The sequence below is a fragment of the Elgaria multicarinata genome, chromosome 10 (assembly GCF_023053635.1).
Source record: "Elgaria multicarinata webbii isolate HBS135686 ecotype San Diego chromosome 10, rElgMul1.1.pri, whole genome shotgun sequence".
Taxonomy (NCBI): domain Eukaryota; kingdom Metazoa; phylum Chordata; class Lepidosauria; order Squamata; family Anguidae; genus Elgaria; species Elgaria multicarinata.
Window position 1 is genome coordinate 79,034,110 of NC_086180.1, and position 17,645 is coordinate 79,051,754.

Consider the following 17,645-nt stretch of genomic DNA (forward strand, 5'->3'; position numbering starts at 1 on the left):
AAACAGATCGTTGGGAGTTAAATGCTAGGAGGAAGAGTACCATGTATTGGAAATCCAGTTTTAAAATCTCCCAGTGCAAGATATGATGTCTGTTTGCAGATGTCTATTTGCCTTAGGTTGATACTTACCTTGGCAGTGAAAGTATTAGAAGGGCTTCAAAGATTGTTCTTTATTAATAACAATGGAAACACTGATCTTGGGATACAGAAAAACTTTCTAACATATAAATATACATTCTCTTCCCCACCCGTATACTGTAGGATTTGAAGGAATATGACATTTATATGTGGTGCTACTACTTGTGGAAGACATTACATTCTACCCAGGAGGGCTGAAAGAGGAATTTTGTTTTTATTCTGAATATGTGTGTATACTGTTATGCCTCTTTGGAACTCTGAGAAAGAGAGTGAGTAATGAGGTTGCCAGTATGTCATTCAGGGACATTGATGTGGATATCAAAGAATTCTTAGATGGCATCAACTTGGGACAATATGTTCCGAACTTCCAAGACTTTGGTTACAATACTTTGCAAGACTGTGCAGGGATAAACAACCGTGTGCTTCAACAAATTGGAATATCTCCTACTGGGCACCGCAGAAGAATTCTCAAGCAGTTGGAGGCCAAGTTTGCAAAAATGCTGGAAAAATCTGCATTCGCTGAAAGCCAGAAAATGGAAGGTGCGGAGGAGTTAGGAAATAGCCGTTCCCATGGACTCTGCCATAGTTCCAACACACACCTTCTGAATCCAAATGAGGTTGAAGCAACTAAGTTGGCATCTGGTGAATGGACAAATACGGCTTCTGGCAAGAACTGTATGTGTGTAGGAAATCAAGGACTTTCAGACCATGAATCCTTGGAAGTCGTGTCTTCAGTTTTGGGCTCTTCTAACTCAACCTGTCAGGACTTGAACTCCTCAACAGAAATTGCTGCTGTTCCAGGGAACACACCAAAAAATGTGATGTCTGAAAAGATCTCCTGTATGGACAATCTGCATGACAAAGGACAGCTGGAAGCTGTTAGCTTTCAAGCATGTGTTGCTGCCAAAGAAACATCATTGTCTCCTTCCTCTGCTTCCTCTGAAATGAAGTCTAGCCAGGATGAGTCCCTGATGCTGGCAAGTTTGGCTGATAGTCCACCCAAGTCTCCGTTCATTGAGTTTAAAGGTGAAATGGTGGACAATGACTTGTATAGGACTGGTGGTCAGAGTCCTACCAAAGCAGCTTCTCGAACAACACGCTCTTTCATGCTTAGGCATCGTCCTGTTCCAGAAATCCCTGGCTCGTCTATGCCTGCAGCTTCAACAAGGTAAACTTACTTAAATACTAATGAATGCTAAGTAGGGATGGGCAAACTCCCTGCATCTGGATGCTTACCCCGCTCATTGGGCCATGAAAGATTCTTTTGAGGCAAGCCGAGCCAGAGGAGTGCTTGACAGCTGTCCACCTTCACTTCAGAAATTGCGCCTTTCTCCTGGTTGTGTGGCCGTAAAGATGTGAACGCTTTGGATGGTGCACAATAGAGGCTCTGGATGAGGCTGGACAACTGTTGACCGCTCGTTGGGCCTCACAGGCACTTGGAGTACGGTCCGTAAATGAGTTGCAGGCACCTGACTGTGGCTGGGGCGTTGGACTCGAGGGGGTCCGTTGGAATCCTGGTCTCAGTTGGGCACCCCTGACATCCCTAATGCTAAGTATTATATAGAGCATTGTGAGTGTTCATTGGACATCATATGTACTCTTTCGGTGATCCTTCCAACCTTGTACATCTAGGCAATAGGTTTATCAGTATATTGTAGATAGGGAGGTTGAAGCTGTTTTGGTGGCTTGTCCAAGGCCTGCCAGTGATTTTGTGGCAGGGCTGAGACTTGAAGCAGGCGCTTCTTGGATTACAGCTCAGTTTCTTAGAGAGCAGCCCTATCAGAGCTGATGTCGTTAGGCACGGTTGGGCACTTGCAATGGCTTGCACCTCAGCAGCCCCCTCCCTGCAGTTGCTCCGTCATTTCAACCTGCTTGTTCACCTGCCTCTCGCTCTGGCCCAGGCAACAGTGGAGTTGAGGCCTCTGCTTGCTTGCTCACTGTGGTGACCAGAAAGTTGGATATGTGAGGGCCAAGGGGGTAAAAAGGGATCCCCCCTGTTTCCCCCTCCCCCACCAGGACCATATTAGTTTGTTTTTTTCTGAAAATTTGAACAGCTTTATATTGTAAAATATTTTCTTTGAGAATGATGAATAAAATATTTAATAAAAAGTGTTTAGATATTGTTACCCAGCCTTTACTCCCCCCAAAAGACGTAAAGGAGATTTAACATTTCTGGAAATAATGAAGACTAGGGGGAAATGCTTTTTTTATCCTCCCTGTAAGGTTCCCAGCATAGTTATTTCTTCCGTTCTGTGTTAAAATGATTGATCTAATGTATCATTTAGGGATGCTTGAAGAGGCTCACTTTCCCAACATGTGAGCAGAGTCACCATTTCATAATATGGAAGAAAATGTGGGTTCTTGACAGTTCAGGTTTTGTCCTGTAGGGTCCTGTGTTTCTGGACTTGTTCTGATGAGATCTTGCAGTAGTCAACTAATGTACTTGTTATCGAAAATCCGTATGTGAAAGAAACAGTGTAGGTTATCCCGCCACTGCCAGTAGATGTGACGAAACTAGAGATGTGAAGGCCTGGAAAAAAACAAACATTTGGGGGGGGGGAAAGTATTTTTCCCTAGGGTTGTTTTTGTTTTTTCCCCATAAAATTGAACAGCTTTGGATTATGAAATATTTTCTTTTAAAGGGATGAATAAAATATTTCAGACAAGTTATTTATGTCTTGCTCATCAGCTTTTACTTTCATCCCCACCAATGACTTCTAAAAACCATGTAATAAAAAAATTATAGAAAGGCTGGAGATATAAAAATTTCTGGAAATGATGAAATCTTGGTGGGGGGGGGGGAGGATGAACACTTTTTGAAATTTTTCTATATGTATCCAAAAATAGTGATTTCTTCCATTCCTTATTACAATTATTCCTCAGCGACAGTAATTCCATCTTACCCGTAACGGCCAGCTCACACCCAAGGAACTAAGGCTGGAGAAAGATGATAGTTCAAGATTATATATTACACACACACCCCAAACTCACCCCCACTGACCAGTCAAATTGGTTTGATGGAGCTATTGCCACCTGTTGTGTATATACTTGCTTCATTTGTTCTAATATCATCTCTGTTTGAATAGACTTTGAAGGACCCTTTTTGAAGCCCTACAAAATTTTGCAAAGCCTTTTTCATAGAGATGATGGTGGATCAGAAGAAATGAGTGCGCCCAGCCTCAGCGACAGTAATTCCGTCTTACCCGTTTTCTACACACTTGTGGGGTTGTGGGAGTTACCACGTGCCTCCAGCCCTGGGATCAAAGAATCATACCTGGTGTCCTTGCAGCTCTTATCAAGTCAGCTTTTGGGTTGGAGAGTAGAAGGCACGTGCTTTTGGATGACAGTGGGAGGCAACTTTCAGACCCCAATTTCTCTGAGTCACTTGTGACTTTGAAGAGAGGCAAAAGTCATTTTGTAGTTGAAGATGAGTAAAAGTGAAATAGGAGGGGGAGAACTATATTTCAGATTAAATGGTCTCCAAGCAGCAACACTCATATTTGGCAAAGAGAAGGGGCAAACATTTATATTTGTACTTTTGTAAACAGCCCAGAGAGCTTTGGCTATGGGGCGGTATATAAATTAAATAAATAAATAAAATAAATAAATAATGTATCTTTTACTGATAGTCATTTACAGATGCTCCAAGTCATGCTCAGTTTCTCAACATGTGAGAAAACTGAGCATGACTTGGGTCATCCTCAAACTTGAGTCTATGGAAGTCACTGCCACTGTTCTTAATAAAATTCCCAATTAGACATCATCACAAGAGAATTCTGTCTCGACTATAAAACCTTTAACTGCTGCCACTAGAATAAACTCTATCTAAAAGAAATGCTCAGTAGCCTAGTTCCCATGGCATAAGTATGGCATCGATGCTGCCAGCAGAGACAACCTTTCAAAAGGAACAAAAATTAAGGTGTTTATTAATGAAAATTATTTACACTGAAAATAAAACACTCTTCATACAATACCCTGAGATTGTGTAAAGGTTCTTAAATTAAATATGGACGCCTACTGTTCCAATAGGTGAGAGAGTCTTTCCCAGCTAAATAAAACCTTAGTAGTTTTTCCTTCGGATGAGATTTCGCTAGACTCCATCCCAAAGGAGGAGTAGGTTTAGAAATTTCCCTAAACTTCCTTACAAACAGGAACAGATGCTGTATTCTTACTGCTTCTTCTGTCTTCTATGATGATTCAGATCAAATGTTCCAGGGCCTACTCGCTGAAGCTCAGGAATCTAAATATATTCTATGTGTAATTTGTTTTGCTCATGAAATTATAATGTTTGATATAAAAATAAATATAGTTGATTCAGAAAATAATTACGCAATTACTGAGTTTACTTTTTAATTTTAATGATGATTTTATGAGCAAACCAAGATATACATAATTCCCCAACTTGGTGCCCTCCAGGTGTTTTGGACATGGTGATGGAGCAATTCAATATATTTCAAAAACATGGGGACCAGATGTATGGGAAATTTGGCCTTCTGTACCTCTTAATATATGCTTGGGTATGTACGTCTGCATTTTTTACTTAGGTTTGCTTGATACCTTCTAAAACAAATTATGTAGGTGTCACTCAAAATGTAAAAATCAAATAAAACATAATACAATAAAAACAAAGCATAGACAACAGTTTTTTAAAAACAACAACAACTGAAGACCCAGCACAAAAATGCAGTTATTGATGCATTAGCTAAAAACCACCATCAATACCACAGAACTAAAATATATGAAAGATCTTTGCAAATATAGATACTCCCAACATCTTAGATGTTCAACGGATTGTAAAATGCATAACTTGGAATCATAATCAAACGATTTTCAAAGTCTTGGGAAGATAAACAAGTCTTAGCAGGCACCAAAAGGATGTGTGGGTGTCTGGCTAGCCTCTCTAGAGAGAGCATGCCATAACGGGGGTGGGGGGAAGTAGGCGCAGGGGGGCACCACCGAGAAGGCCCTGTCCCTCATTGTGGCCCTCAAAACTTCAGTTGACGGGACACTTGGAGGAGTGCCCCTGTAGATTACCTTAACGCATGAGTAGGTACATATGGAGTTTCAACTCTTCTCATTCCTGCAGAAATGCTGCATTCATCTCTGCTGCAATTCTGGGGATAACTCCTCTTTAAACCCTTCTAACCCTCCTCTTTAAACTCCTCTTTAAACCCTTCTATCCCCCACACCCTACTGGGCTACCTGGTGGCAATGCACTGATCAATGCTGGATAACTGCCATTTGAATTTTCCCACAATGCACCTGAGATAGCATTACTCTAGAGCAGGGGTGAGCAGATAGAAGATCACCAGCTGTTAAGGACTTCAGACCACAGCATTGCTGCCCATTGGCCAGGAATGCTGGGAGCTGAAGTCCACCTCTCACAGTGCACAATAATATTTTTGAAGGGGTTGCATAGCAGATAGTGGGCCTTGCTGGGGTTCTGGCAGCTGCCCAAGGGTGTTCCAAAGAGATAATGGATCTCTTGTGTTCTGCAGCGCTAATAGAGCCTTTTGGCTTCTGGTGACCGTAGCCTGAGAAACATCACTTCTGCCAACTCTGCATCTTCACGTAGATGTACTCTGTTCTCCATTTTGGATGTTGCATGGGAAGGGTGAATAAAGACAGTCATGTTCTTTGCCATCATGTATCAAATTGTTGAGAGTGGGTAGACAAGTAGATATTAGGTTACTGTGAATTTTAAAGTAGCTTGTTCGCTCCTATATTATACAAACCACCACAGAACAGTATGTCTAAGGGCCTTCTTCAATGTTACAAGAAACACAGGACGCTGCTGAAAACAGCAGGCTTGGGGTGAGTTCCTCCACCCCTCTATAACATCTCGTTCGACGGGGCCCCATGGCCTGGCATCCTTTCTTGTGTGTTTCCTTGCCTCTTCCAGCAGCCACCAATACTAGGGATTGGGGGATGGGTAGGGTGACCATATGAAAAGGAGGACAGGAAAATTCCCTTTTCTATGCAACTGTTAAAAGATACAGGAGTCCTGTCCTCCTTTTCATATTATTATTATTATTATTATTATTATTATTATTATTTATTTATATAGCACCATCAATGGGAAATGCACATTGGAATAAATTTAGGACATGGGTTGGGTAAAGTGGACCAGATGTGGGCCGTGTGTGTCCCTTGCATTTGGTTAGAAATGTGTTGTTGTTTTTAAAATGGCACCCTTAGTGGCTACAGAGTGCCCAAACCATCAAAAATAGCTTGTTTGCAAGCTAATTTTGACTCATTTAATGCTCTGGAGACACTACAAGCACCATTGCCAATTAAAAATGTTTTGGGTACTTGTAAGGTGTGTGTGTGAGTGAGTGAAAATGGCCCCTTTATTTCTTGCAGCTGCCCACTCCTGAACTAGACATTTTGAAGGGGAAGAATGGTTCCGGATTCAGGGCTATCATTTCTGGCAGCAGACCTGTGTTCTTTGTCACCTATATTTCAGCTTGTCAGGAATTTGTGGTCAATGTAATTCTGATGAGTGAATGAGACAGCGGTGGACGCCTTTTGCAGCTTCAGTTCTTTTATTAAATGCAATGCATGAACATTACGGTTTCTTGACACCGACAAACTGCTGGTTTTGAAGCGCTGTTAACGCCTTTGCTTGTCTGTCAATGCTTGCTCCCCCCTCCTGCACTTTCTGTAAAATATCGAGCCCTTGTGTAGTGCATCTATCTAGTATTCTTTCATGTCTGGATTTTTAAAAAGATTGCTATATATTATTATTCTCCTTACGTATGGTCAGGGGACAGATTCCTTTCCCCCCCGACTTTGAAATTTGCCTCTGGCTTGTTTAGAACAGATTTTAGATGTCTGCGTGTCCTTCAAATTGTAAAGGAACTTTTGGGGATATGGAATGACACAGTGGTGTTGCCAGCACAGCTGTGAAATCTACAGAGAGCTCCTATTTTGTCACCCCTTATTTAAAGTGCGTTGCAGGTATAGAGAACATTGCTGTCATTGTAACTTAATACACAGTCTGTTATACAAAGCAGATATACTGAGCAGATAACTCTTGTGTTCCTTCTCTTCCCTCCTCTGCCCCAGCAATCTTCCAAGACAGCCTTCCCCAACCTAGAGCCCTCCAGATGTGTTCCACTGAAAAATCCATCCTCCCTAGTCATTGCTAGCTGGGGATTATGGGCATTGCAGTCCAACACATCTGGTGGGAACCAGGTTGAAGGAGAATGTTCAAAATCATACTGATAGGGATCTAGCGACTGAACTGTACATTGTTTAGGGCAAGTTGGTATCCTCCAGATGTGCAGGGAGTGCAACTATATCTGCAAGACACATTGGCCATGCTGGCTGGGAATGATGGGGGTGGCAGTACGACACATCTGGACATCATCAGGTTGCGGAAGGTTGACTTAGGGTTTAATTGGTTTCCATTGCTTTGATTAATCAAAACATTTTGATTTAATGCTGCAATCCTTTAAAAATTCAGGTTGTAACATACATAATTCTGTCTATTTCAGTGCATGTAGCAAGTGGTGATACAAATTTGAAGACAAAAACATAGGGCATATGTGAACTGCTAACTTAACTTGGTTTTAATACCAGTTTAATTGTTATGGTTTCTACCCTATACCACACCCTAAAATTCCCCCTCCCCTGTAGAAACATTGGTGATCTAAATTTGCTGAGGAATTTGTTAGGGATCTTTAGCTCTCTCCATGGAACTACTGCTGTCAGGGTATCCTGTGGCGAAGAAGTGACTACTAACCTTATGTAAAGGCCAAAACGGACATTACTTTAAATGTCTGTCTAGCAGATATGTCGTTTTTCTTTTTCATTTTTTAGGTGCAGGAGCCTCATCAGGACCCTAACGTGGGGGATAGAGGGACTTTAAAATCTGGATTGGGCCCCCCTTTCTGTTTCCAAAAAAAGAGGAAAAAATGCATAGCTGTTAGACAAGGAGCAAAACCGATGTACCAACTGCCCAGGCAGTTTGCTTGGCAAGGGGAAAAAGAGGAAGAAAATTATTGTAGGCCACAGTTCCCTAGCCTATCTTCCTCTGGATGCGTTGGACTACAACACCCATCGTCTTCAGCCAGGAGGTGTAGGAGAAAGAGGAAATAGATGCTGCTAAGGATGGAGGAAGTAGTCTTATTTCTAGTCTATGTCAGGTTTAGACCCATAAATCTGTTCCATCCCATTTATGCTTTATCTGTGGGGGGTTTTCTTTTTAAAAACCTGCACAGAACATCATATTTAATTTTGCATTTCTAACTTTATTTCCATGTATGTCTACGGTAGTTTTTTGGTTTTGTTTTTTTAAAATTACATTTCTATACCGCCCAATAGCCGAAGCTTTCTGGGCGGTTCACAAAAATTAAAACCATAATAAAACAACCAACAGGTTAAAAGCACAATTACAAAATACAGTATAAAAAGCACAACCAGGATAAAACCACGCAACAAAATTGATATAAGATTAAAATACAGAGGTAGAACAGTAAAATTTAAATTTAAGTTAAAATTAAGTGTTAAAATACTGAGAGAATAAAAAGGTCTTCAGCTGGCGACGAAAGCAGTACAGTGTAGGCGCCAGGCGGACCTCTCTGGGGAGCTCATTCCACAACCGGGGTGCCACAGCGGAGAAAGCCCTCCTTTTTGAGCTACGATGGAGGATTGTGTCGGAACATTTGAGAAGGCAGATAACGAAGTTCCAATCACACGTGTAGATCAGATCACGTTTATATTAGGATTTGCAAAGATCAAATTCCTCAAGCTTTGCTAGGCCTGTTGTGCATGCAAAGCTTCCCATTGCTGTCTGCGCTCCGTTCCTCTAGTGCATGCTCTGCAGCTCTTGTATCCAGGCTTGGAGGAGAAACAGCCTGGAGCTGAATGTGTGGGCGACTGGAGGCTCTCTTTGGTGGGTGGCATAAGCTGTGGAAAGACAGGCTGAAAATAAATCAGATGTTGCTACTACTATTGTTGCTGCTGCAGCAACTTGGATTAAATGAAGTCCAGTGAGGGTATGAAACTCACAGTGTGGTAGCTGTACATTTCATGTTGAATAGCGGTTGGTCATATGGGAGAAAGAGGAAGAGGAAACATAGAGCTCCTGTTTTCCATGACAGTCCCATTTTTGAATCAATACCAATCTAGTTCCAAGCCCAACGAGACAATTGTGGACGTCTTTTGGGTGTTAATCTTAGAATCAAACAAATGATGGGAATCTAAGCTTTTGAAACCGAGCCGATACTAGTAAAACTTTTGCCATTGTTTTTTGCTGTTATAAAGGCATCTTTTCTCGCCTGCATCAAGGCATTTCTTGCTTTTTACAGGAAAAGTCTGTAGGGAATTCTTACTGAAGCGTTTTGAAAACAGGAAATTGATTGCGAGTCCTAACGATTCCAAAGGATTGTCATGTTTTGTTAGGTTATGTTACAAAAGATGAATAGTTTGATACTGTCTCAGTGGTGCCTTTTTTCCTAGCAAGACTGAATGAAAAAATACTCTTCTTTTTGGGTGGGAAGGGGAAATTTTAAGAAAAGCAATGAGCCATAGTTTGCTAACAACAACAACAACAACAACAACCAACAACAACAATATTTCTTACCCGCCTCTCCGTTTAGATCGAGGCAGGGAACTACAATAAGTATAAAATACATAAAACTGAATTAAAAATATAGTATACATTATTAAAACATCCTAAAGACATCCTAAAATGAGAAACCTAACTGATTTGAGGCAACATCAAATGACATTCAGCCTACATGAAAAGCATATATTATGTTCGGAGCTGTAAAACGAGTTTTGCATTTTAGTTTATCAACCTAGCATTAGAAAGTTTACTAGGAGTAGAGAAGGGCCTAGAATCAACAGTTGACATACTTCTGCACTGGAATGTAGCAGTAGTCCGGCTGTGAACCCGCTGGGAGTCAGAAAGAAAATACTAGATCTGCACTTTTTCTTTGAGTCTTTTTTTTAAGGGTAAGTTTCTAGTCCTTATAATTGAAAAGATACTGAAACTAAGCCTAAATATATCCAGTTGCCTTTGTGCATATGTTACCTTTGCCTCTGCCCTCTCTCCTGTGCTGTCTTCCCCTCTGGCAAAATGTAGATTGTAAGCACATAGGAAAGGGCCTTATACTAGGAGTCTTTGTTAGGAGTATTATGCATGGCAGAGGCTTTCCTGGGCCTCCTGCAGAGGTCTTTCACATCACCTGTCACCTGATCATTTTAACTGGTAATTCTGGGGATTGAACCTGAGGCCTTCTGCATGCCAAGCATGTGCTCTACTAGTGAGCTATGGTATAGGCCTCCTCTTCGCTTATAGACTTCCACTCCACAGATGTTCTTGCCATGCTTTGATGGGGAGGGGGGTCCTACATAACACGCACAATGTAGGGCCTTCATTGCATGTCCCCGTTCCCTGCTTCTGTGATTAGATAAGGCTAGTTTTGAATGCCCAGATAGGACTGTTGCTGTTGTCATATGTCAAATACGAAGGAGTCAGGCAAATGCGCTACATTTGTGTGGTGGAATTGCCCTCAAGTTTCCAGATACTGGGATAGAGCAGGGTTGGACCAGGTGGCCTCGCATATTTTTTTGCCTAGCCAGCAGTAACGGTTTATGAGAGTTAGTCCAGCAACATCTGGAGAGCCACAGATGCCCATCCCTATGAAATTATAGTTGTTGTTCCTGCTTTTCTGTCAGATTGTGGGGGCTCTTCAGCACTCTTCACTGACACAGTCTGTGTGTGTGCTTTTTCTCTCCTCTGATACATACTCTTTCTTTGCTGCTTCTCTATTCGCTCTTCTCCCACAACCATCTCACTTTCTGCCCCCAAGCAGGGCATCTTTTCTATTTTTTGAAGAGGTTGGATATGTTGCAGTTGCACCTAGGAATGTTGGCAGAACCCAGGTTGGGGGTGGAGCTCAGCAAGTTTTCACCAACTCGGGCATCCTGGATGCCAGCTTGCGGATCCCTGAGCTGGCTTGACTTGGTGCGCACCGAGTTGGATAAGTTCTCGGCTTCCTTCTTTAAAAAAAAATTGTGCAAATCGGGATTTGTGCAAAATTGCAGCGTGGAATATTTATGTAAATCAGGATTTGCGCAAAAACGCTTCTGTAAATATCACAAATTCGCACAAAATTGAGGCGTAATTAATCTCGATTTCCATAGATATTCCCAGCTGTGATTTTGCCAAATCATGGTTCATGGAGAGAGAAATAGCACGAGCTGTCACCAGCACCAGTGGACTGTTGTGTGGCTCACACTGCACGCCCACTAGGGTTGGGTAACTGGCAGAGCAAAGTGTGACCAGACTGTTCACCCATCCCTAGGTATGCCCGATGTCTTGATTTTCCAGAATGCTTTGGGGCCCATGTGGGGCTTCTAAAGGCCCTCTGAAACAATGAAAATGGCAGGTGTGACTACAGTTTTTCCTGCAGTGTGGCCCACCATTTCTGAAAGGCTTTCTTTAATATATATATATATATATATATATATATATATATATACACACACACACACACACACACACACACACTTGGTGAAAGCATTTAGGGCCCTAGACCTGTGTCCAGTGGCACCACTGAAACTGAACGAGAGCAGTTGTTAAGTTCAGAAGCTTTTGATGAATGCCTTCCTTAAATAAATAAGTTCCTTGTGATTCCTCTGCTCCCTTTGAGTAGCCTGCCTTGCTTTCAGTCATAGAAGCCTGCCTTGTTCCCGGTCATTTCAAGTTCCGAAGCATCAGAATGGCCATTGTGATCTTGAAAAATTTGCCAGGAGGCAGGCAAAGTTTTGGAACAGCCGCGTTGAATAGGTCAGGTGGGTGGAATTTTGAGCCTGACTACTTCTAGGATGGGGTAGGGGCGGCTGTCGCTGATTTATTGGTGTTTTTTTAATAGCCGAAGGCATTTCTAAGAGCATCACCTCACTCTTCAAATTGAAACAGACATTCCACAAATTAAAAAGGCTCTCTTGTTTTCCAAATTCTGAGGTGGGGTGAGCCAACGTTCCAGATGGAACAGAGCACACACAGGCCACACCAGGCCCATGATACTGATTTGTGGAATGGCTCTACCAACACTTTTCTCTTCCCGTCGACCAACCCATAATGCATGAAGCTGCTTTAGACAGGAGGATGGTCTCCCAGCATTTTTGTCACATCTTCTTCTACTTCTCGTATGTAGGAGGCTGCCTTTTACCTAGTCAGACCAATGGGCTCTCTAGCTTTGGCCTCAGCTCTGCAGGGTTTCAGAGAGGCATCTTTTCCAGTCCTACCTGGAGGTGCTGTGGATCACACTGGGGCCTTCTGCATTTAAAGCAGGGCTGCAGAACCTCAGGGCCAGGGGCCAGATCCAGCCCTCGGGGGTTTCGTCAGAAAGCCACGCCCCCTTTCCACAATCACCAACTCTTTGGTGGTCTCCTGGCTTTTGTGCAGTTCCCTGCCCCCATTTTAAATGGTTGAAATGCCTCTCCTAATTACTGGCAGTAAATGCTTTAAGCTAAAATATCCTGTTATTTTCGGTATTTTGCCCCCGCTCTCCTTGCCGCTGCCCCTTCTGCCAGGCCTACCCTTATGCCTTCTGGAATGCACCTCCCGAGAACTTCTCTGAAATGGAATACGGCTCTCAGGCTGAAAGATGTTTTGCATCCCTAATGTGAAGGAGTCTCTCTGCTACTCGGGGGTTCTCCTTGCCAATCGTGGTGGCTACTGTTTCCCTGGAGCTCCATCCTAAAACATTACAGATGAGGCTGGATTGGAGAGTAACCAGGTCGCCTGTATGTGATGTTTATGGATTCCACATATCGCTCGAGTGCTCTGAGAAGGAAACAGCAACCATGATCCTCTAGCAATGTAAAACACACGGCATCCGTCTTCACCCTTAAGTGTGGTAGGAGTGGTTTGAAAACACATTTCTTTTTTAGTTTCCAGGATCTGTTTTCTAAGGAGCAAATGTCTGTTCAAACCAGCTCTGCCACAATGACCACAATTATGCTGTTACGTCTGCCTTCGTCACAAGATTGGACCTCCAGAACCTGAGCAACAAGCGGAAGAATGGTCTGTCTATTGAAGCTTTCTAGGTTACCCGCAAAAGAGTTAGCACTTTTTCTTTTGTGAGTGTTCTGGGGGCCGTTTTAGCATAGGAGGCGTAACTTACCAAATGCCTGAAACGTACATCTGTGCTGTGCGGAAAATGTACAAGATCATGGTTTTATCTGCCCCAAAGCAGGATGGCAAGTGTGAACACGTTAGCTCCGATTTTGTTGTGGCTGTTTTGGGATTATAAACAAGTTTGTGTAAAGCTTTTTCATGTGAAGTAATCTTTTTGACTTTTAAAGGCTAAGTTAACCTTTAGAGAGAAACTACACAATACACAAATTACATACGTGTAGCTCAGGATTACTTTTTTTTTTTACTCTACTGTAAGCCTGTACAGCCTTGATTCTAACTGGGACCACCACACTCTGGGAGAGGAAAATTAATCCTCCTGCCCCCTGTAGCAGCTACAGAGTGCCCAAAGGGACAAATTTAATTTACTTTGCAAGCTATATTTGACCCTTTTGGTGCACCATGTCAGCTACATACAGCATTTTTCTCCTCTGTTTTTAATAACATTATTTTTCTAGATCATCCCAAATTTGGCAGGTCGGAGGGGGCCATATGCAGCCTGTAGGACACTTGTCACCCATCGCTGGGCTAAACAAACCAGCCAATCTTTGTCCAGGTTTTATTTATAGTACATCCAATCTGTGTCCTCCTAATAAGCCAGACTCATAAACCAAGAACAAACCCTGAATGCTTGCTTGTTCATGGTAAGTTAGAATTCTCAGCCATTCTGGCTTACAGTGGCTGCGTGAACTGGCCTCTCTAGTCTTGGAGAGGCCCTATATTTTTAGTGCATTATTGCTGAAGGTATGTGAAGCTTACCACAATTTAAGGGAACATTTCCTTCTAATTGAACATGGGTCACTAATATACAAAGACGGAGATGCAATATTTTGCGAAGATAGGATTTTTCCAAATGGTGAGTTCACATCCCAGAATAAGTGTGCACTGTTTTCCATTCAATGTGCTATTGCATTTGGTGTTGAGAAGATTGATGTTCCTATCAAAGTGGTGACCGGCTTGCTATTGTACATGGTCACGGGCTGTTCTGCAAAACTGGACCATTAGACATTGTTCCCCACTCTGTGTAGTTGGTTTATCCGTGCAGCAAGTAACTGCTTTTATGTAGATCTGTTTGGATTAGGGTTGCTTTGTTCAGAACATTTCTCAATAGCTGCAAATATGCTGCTGTTCTCATTGGGAATAAAACCCCCTCAAAACGCAGATATTCATTGCATCCGTAATTAATCATTTAACCAGTTCTATACTGACTTCAGATTAGATGCTTATACTAGTTAAGTAAGATGTTTTGGATCAAAATATTAATTGTGATGGAAATAAATAAATAAATTCCACCTAGAGTATTCTGTATATGAACGGAATACAAATTGAATAAATAATAATAATAATAATAATAATAATAATAATAATAATAATAGGACATAGTGTAACTGCTAGGTTTATGTGAATGAACCAACTTTTTAAAGGTGTTTCAACTAGATATTTTAAGTGTATATTTCTAACAGAATAGGTAAATGGATGTTCTCCCTAATATTTCTTTCTTCCTCTTTGGTATCTTTACAGCTCCCTACAGGAAAGAAGAAATGTGAATGGTTTAAGTATCCCTTGTACTGAGAGTCATACTAAACAAAGACGTGAGTTGTACTTTGTGATTAATTATAAGTTATGCTGAGTTATCAGAAAGAATAAGTCAGAGAATAATAAGAATAAAAGCAAATCTGGTACTGAATTTCCTATTATGGCAATACAAAGTAATAAGGAGAATGTCAGGAAGGCGGTAATAATAAACAAAGGATCTTGCATTTCTTGAATCATAACGTTCTTATTTGAAAGACAGAAGTGTTAGCTTTGCTTTTATATCAATATCCACCTGAGAGCACAGTGCTGTTTGAGTTGTGATGGAGAAACAGGGCTGGAGATTTCTTCAAAGGACTAGAAAGGGGAGCTCACACTTCCCTCCCAGGGAAATTCATGTGCAGTTGCACTGCTGGCATGACTGATGTGTTTCCTTGTGAAGGAGATGTGCAAAATTTGCTCGGATAGGAAACCCGTGGAAACAGGATGTCTGAGTAACTTGTGTATTCTCTGGTGTTACTTTCACACTACAAAGCCGTTTGCAGTGTACTGTTCTGACGCAAGGCTGATTTGAACTTCTCAGTGGCCTTTAATCATGGCTTTCTTTGAGAAATGATTGTTGGTTCAATGCTGCCCATATATAACGCTCTAAGCCACCAAACAAAATATAAAGCAGGCAATAGATGGTGAATTCGTATATAGAACAGGTGGGGACGCAGGGGGTGGAGAAAGGTTCAACACCTTCCCACCCGCTTCTTCACTTTTGGTCAGCTCCTTCTCCTTGCTTTGTACTTGTTCTGCATGAGCGGCGTTCTAACATGTGGGTCCATAACTCTGTGCCATCTAATTAGACTCTAAGGAAAATGTATCTTGGCGTAAAAGCAGGTATTACTTTAAAGAGGTGTGTAGCAGCTGTACCTTTCTTTCGTGTACAAGCTGGTGTGTGAATGTGTATGATGCTGGGGTGGGGTTGGGGAGAAGAGATTTTCATTATGTTCATTTCATAGAATTGGAGAGGACCTCAAGGGCCATCTAACCCAATGAAGCAGGAAACCCTCTACCAGTTTCCCCCATCACATCTCATGCAATCCCCAATCCACATCCGCACTCCTAACTCACTGTACGCTTACAGTATTTGTCTGTTGCCTTCCTGCAGAGCGCTGAAGGCCACTCGAAAGCCAACTATTCAAATATCATCAAACCAAAACCCAAATCACACTGCAAATCACAAATTGGCAGCAATAACACAATGTGCTTTAAAAAAAAAAGCCAGCACAGACTTTAAAATAAAAGAAAGTTTCCCCAGCAAACTACGGTGAGTGATGGATGTCGACTGGCTCCTTCATAGGTGGCTGTTCCAGGGCTACTGGATTTGGTCCCCAGGCCTAAAGTCCTGTATCCCTGCTCTATCTGGTTTCGAAACTGGTTTGCTGTACATGCTGTGTGGGGAAAACCCAAGTATGAACCCCCTTGAGTGTGCACAGCTAAGTAATGTAGTCCTTAGGATTCTGGCTATGGTGTTTAATTTAATAACTGACAGTCTACCTGAGGGAAGAGAATTACGGGGAGTTAGCAGTGTTCAATCTACTGCTGTGAAGAGTTATAAACAGAGTTGTTCAACCACTTGGAGTGAACTTTTTGCTTGCTTCTACTTAAGGCATATCTGTACATGTTTGGGCAGTTTTTGTGCTTTGCAAAATAGCCCTAACGTCAGCTTTAGGCATTTAAAAACCATGAAACAGTTTCCCTCCTCCACACCTTGGAAACCATGAGACTGCTTTGAAGGCTGTGGTTTCCTTTTTCTGTGTGTGGGGTTTTTTTTGGGCCTCCGTTTGATTCTTTTAATGTTTAGATTTCAAAGTGTTTTGTCTTGAAAAATAACGGCTAGCAACTTTTTTCCAGTACTCTTCAAGGAATAATGAGTTTCAATTGATTGGCTGTCAAGATTGGGAAGAAAAGGAAAAGCTCTAATGAAACTCCCATTGAAAATAATTACAGGCCCTCTTAGTTTTAAGAGTTCGAGGAGAGATCCTTGGACTCCTAAGTCAAAAGGTACAAATGCTGTGGTGTTGTTGAAAAGCTGTTGTCTGTTCAATGACACAGTTGCAAGTGGGCACCTTGAAAACGTGGGTTAGAATTTCTAACCTCATTCAGTCCACTTTACAATGGCTTTCATATAACCCTGAAACCCTGGGGACGTCTACATGGGCACTTTACCCCAGGGTAGCTTCGGAGTGGCGGCAGGTGAGTTACATGATGCAGCCGCCACTCCGAAGGAATCCGGGGGCAAAGCCCCAAAGCTCCTCGCTAAAAAAGTCGGGGACTTAACCCGACTTTTTTAGCTCCATGCCTCTGTGAAGGCTTTTTAAGAAAAAAAATATTAAAGGGGGAAGGGGGTGGATGGGGGGGGGGGGGGGAGAGGAACGGGGCAGCCAGAGCGAGCTCAGAGGTAGGAGAGCCGGCTGCCCTGTTCCTCCCCCCTCCCTGGTGTTCCCGCCAGCGGCAGCTGGGGAGAGAGGAACAGGGCAGCATGGAGTCAGCTGCTGGGAGCACCAGGGAGGAGGGAGGAACAGGGCAGCCGGCTCTCCTACCTCAGAGCTCGCTCTGGCTGCCCTGTTCCTCTCCACTCCCACGTCCCTTTTTTAAAAAGTATTTTTAATCTTTAGATGCGAAGGATTGCATCTCCCCTCCTCCACCCCGTTAGCTGCAAATGCGATCCTTCACATTTACAGTTAAACAAACAAAAAACACGTTTCCCATTAAAAAACAACAGCACCCCACTTATCAGAGAGGAGGTGCTAGAAATATTGCATTAAGCA

The 17,645-nt window shown here is 42.4% G+C and overlaps 1 protein-coding gene across 1 annotated transcript in view; it reads left to right on the plus strand.

The window, feature by feature from the left end:
* The window catches only part of ARAP2 (ArfGAP with RhoGAP domain, ankyrin repeat and PH domain 2), a 131,401-nt gene that overhangs the window by 10,528 nt on the left and 103,228 nt on the right, over positions 1–17,645 (plus strand). The window contains exons 2-3 of the mRNA XM_063135445.1: positions 261–1,305; positions 14,815–14,885. Coding sequence (XP_062991515.1) covers positions 428–1,305; positions 14,815–14,885 — 949 coding nt within the window. The 5' untranslated portion in view covers positions 261–427. The remainder of the gene's footprint in view (positions 1–260; positions 1,306–14,814; positions 14,886–17,645) is intronic.